This window comes from Morone saxatilis, unplaced genomic scaffold (genome assembly GCF_004916995.1).
Source record: "Morone saxatilis isolate NCDOM2014 unplaced genomic scaffold, NCSU_SB_2.0 Contig2, whole genome shotgun sequence".
Lineage (NCBI taxonomy): Eukaryota > Metazoa > Chordata > Actinopteri > Moronidae > Morone > Morone saxatilis.
The window spans coordinates 16,231,920-16,234,002 of record NW_023339762.1 but is presented as its reverse complement, the minus strand read 5'-3'; the positions used below and the strand labels follow the sequence as shown (position 1 = coordinate 16,234,002).

Sequence of the window (2,083 nt, the reverse complement as noted above, 5' to 3'; positions counted from 1 at the left end):
TCAATATTTTAGAGACCCCCCAAAGTTTCACGAACCATGTTTTCAGGGAAGCTCATAAGTTCCACCTGGCTCACCTGTTGTTCGCACCCTGCTTTTACATTTATTACTTAACGCCAAAGACTACACTGAAACCCCAAATGGGAAGTGTGGTATTTTCCTTTGGCTTACGTACCATAACTAATCTTGACATGATTTTACGTTTCTGACCTTTTTTGTCCAGGCTACCTCACATAATGAGGGTAGCAAATTCAGTCCTTTGGTCTTTATGATATGCAGTTTGGTCAAAAGTAGCATGAGCGCACTTGTTCACTTCCTCTTTCAGTCAGCATTTAGCATCATAATTATTCATTTACATGGAGTCTATAAAATAAAATGAAAAAGAGTTTGTAATCCATTTAAACAATAATTTAATCTGTTGATTTCACAGTAAAAAAAGATGAGCACATTACAAAAGATTGACAATCACAATAGTGATGAAACTAGTAGTATTTATTAGATAAATTATTAACTGTAATGGTCTTTATTTGATAAATTAGGCTAGCCAGCTTGCCAGTGGTAATAAAGAAGTATTTTACAGTTCATGTTGTGCTAAGCAAAAGTAAGTGTTAATGTTTCTTCAGTGTTGAGCTAAGAATTGAAGGCTGGTAACACACACCAAACACAAATTCATTCCCTTAGTTATTATTAGTTATTGGAATACGTATTTACAATAACAGGATCACAAAGAGCTACTGTCGAAGAATAAAGTCCTGCAGTTCAGTCTCATCGTTCTCTTCGGGTTCGTTGCTTCTTGTGACAGCAACTTTAGCAGCACACTCTGCCTTTCTGGTGAAAGGACGACAAGGACCAGCCGGAGTCTGATGCAGTAGTGGTTTGCTGCTTGAAATGTTGCCCATACTTTGAGCAGAAGCACCTTCTTGTCTCTTGGCCGATGTTGCCTGATTCCTCTTGTACAGTTTACAGGATGCCACCAGAGGCTTTCCTATGTTCACCTGTTGGCTTTCTGTCTGGCGCAACTTACTGTCCGTGTTAGTATAGTGTAGATCCACCCTGATGACCAGAGATTCCTAAGAGAGGCAAATGATACAATTATTTTACATTTATTATACGGACTTTCTTGTAAGGATTTGTTAAAATCTTATAATATCACTTCATGTGAACAGAATCGGGAGACATGTCACTGACTGCATACCTTAAGTTTTTGAAGAGCACATAGTCGCAGAGTATAGTCTGGGTTATCAGACTTCTTGAACAGTAGAGAGTCCATTTCCTCTGATCTGCCAGGACGGGAAAATATGTCTTCCATTGGCTAAGAATTCCAAACATAAAAGATTTTATTAGCATCATCTCAGTTCACTCTCAATAAATAATGTCCTGCATTTAAACCAGCCCTAGCATTGAGTCACTACTAGATGCAATCATAATCAGCCACTAGATGTCAGTATGATCCAAGATTCTGTAGTTCAAAAACGGGTGTGTGTGTATCACACTAAGAGAAGTACAGCACATAAGTCTTGTTACTTCCTGCTTTATCTGTGGTTGCAGCAGGCTGGAAGTCCATATATGGGCAAAACTTCCTCAGACATGTGAAACGTGGGAGTGAATGGTCATCATTGAGAAACCTCCACTGGCTAATGGAAACTGACAGCGTCCTGTGAGCTAAGTGGAATTTATGATGTAGATACAACTAGCAGTGCTGAGTTTAGTAACTGTTACAAAAGAAAGTTCATTAACGTGCCAGAAAAACTGTTATGTACTAGTTGGAAGGAGACATTTGTGTATACTGTACATTAATATTTTAACTATAGTGTGCATCTTCATCAATACTGAAAGGGCCTTGCTACAATAATGTCTTGACAGGGTGATTGTTTTTTAGTAAAAAAAAAACACTTACAGGTATACTACTTAGGGTGACGGTGCAGTCCTGGGTTCGGGGGCCGGTAGTCTTTACAGTGGCAAAAGCCACCAGGACATTAGAGAACAGAGCTGAGAAGCTGACTTCCACTTCGACTCTGCAAAGAAACACCAGGCGCTTCTTCCGTGGTAGCTCTGAAAGGAAGTGTGAAAAAGGGTTGTTTTTTTT

At 39.2% G+C, this 2,083-nt stretch overlaps 1 protein-coding gene across 1 annotated transcript in view; it reads right to left on the bottom strand.

Annotated features, from left to right (window-relative positions):
* Positions 1–390: 390 nt before the first annotated feature.
* The window catches only part of malt3 (MALT paracaspase 3), an 8,532-nt gene continuing 6,839 nt past the window's right edge, over positions 391–2,083 (bottom strand). The window contains exons 13-15 of the mRNA XM_035665646.1: positions 1,895–2,049; positions 1,193–1,309; positions 391–1,067 (exon numbers count right to left, since the gene is read on the bottom strand). Coding sequence (XP_035521539.1) covers positions 729–1,067; positions 1,193–1,309; positions 1,895–2,049 — 611 coding nt within the window. The 3' untranslated portion in view covers positions 391–728. The remainder of the gene's footprint in view (positions 1,068–1,192; positions 1,310–1,894; positions 2,050–2,083) is intronic.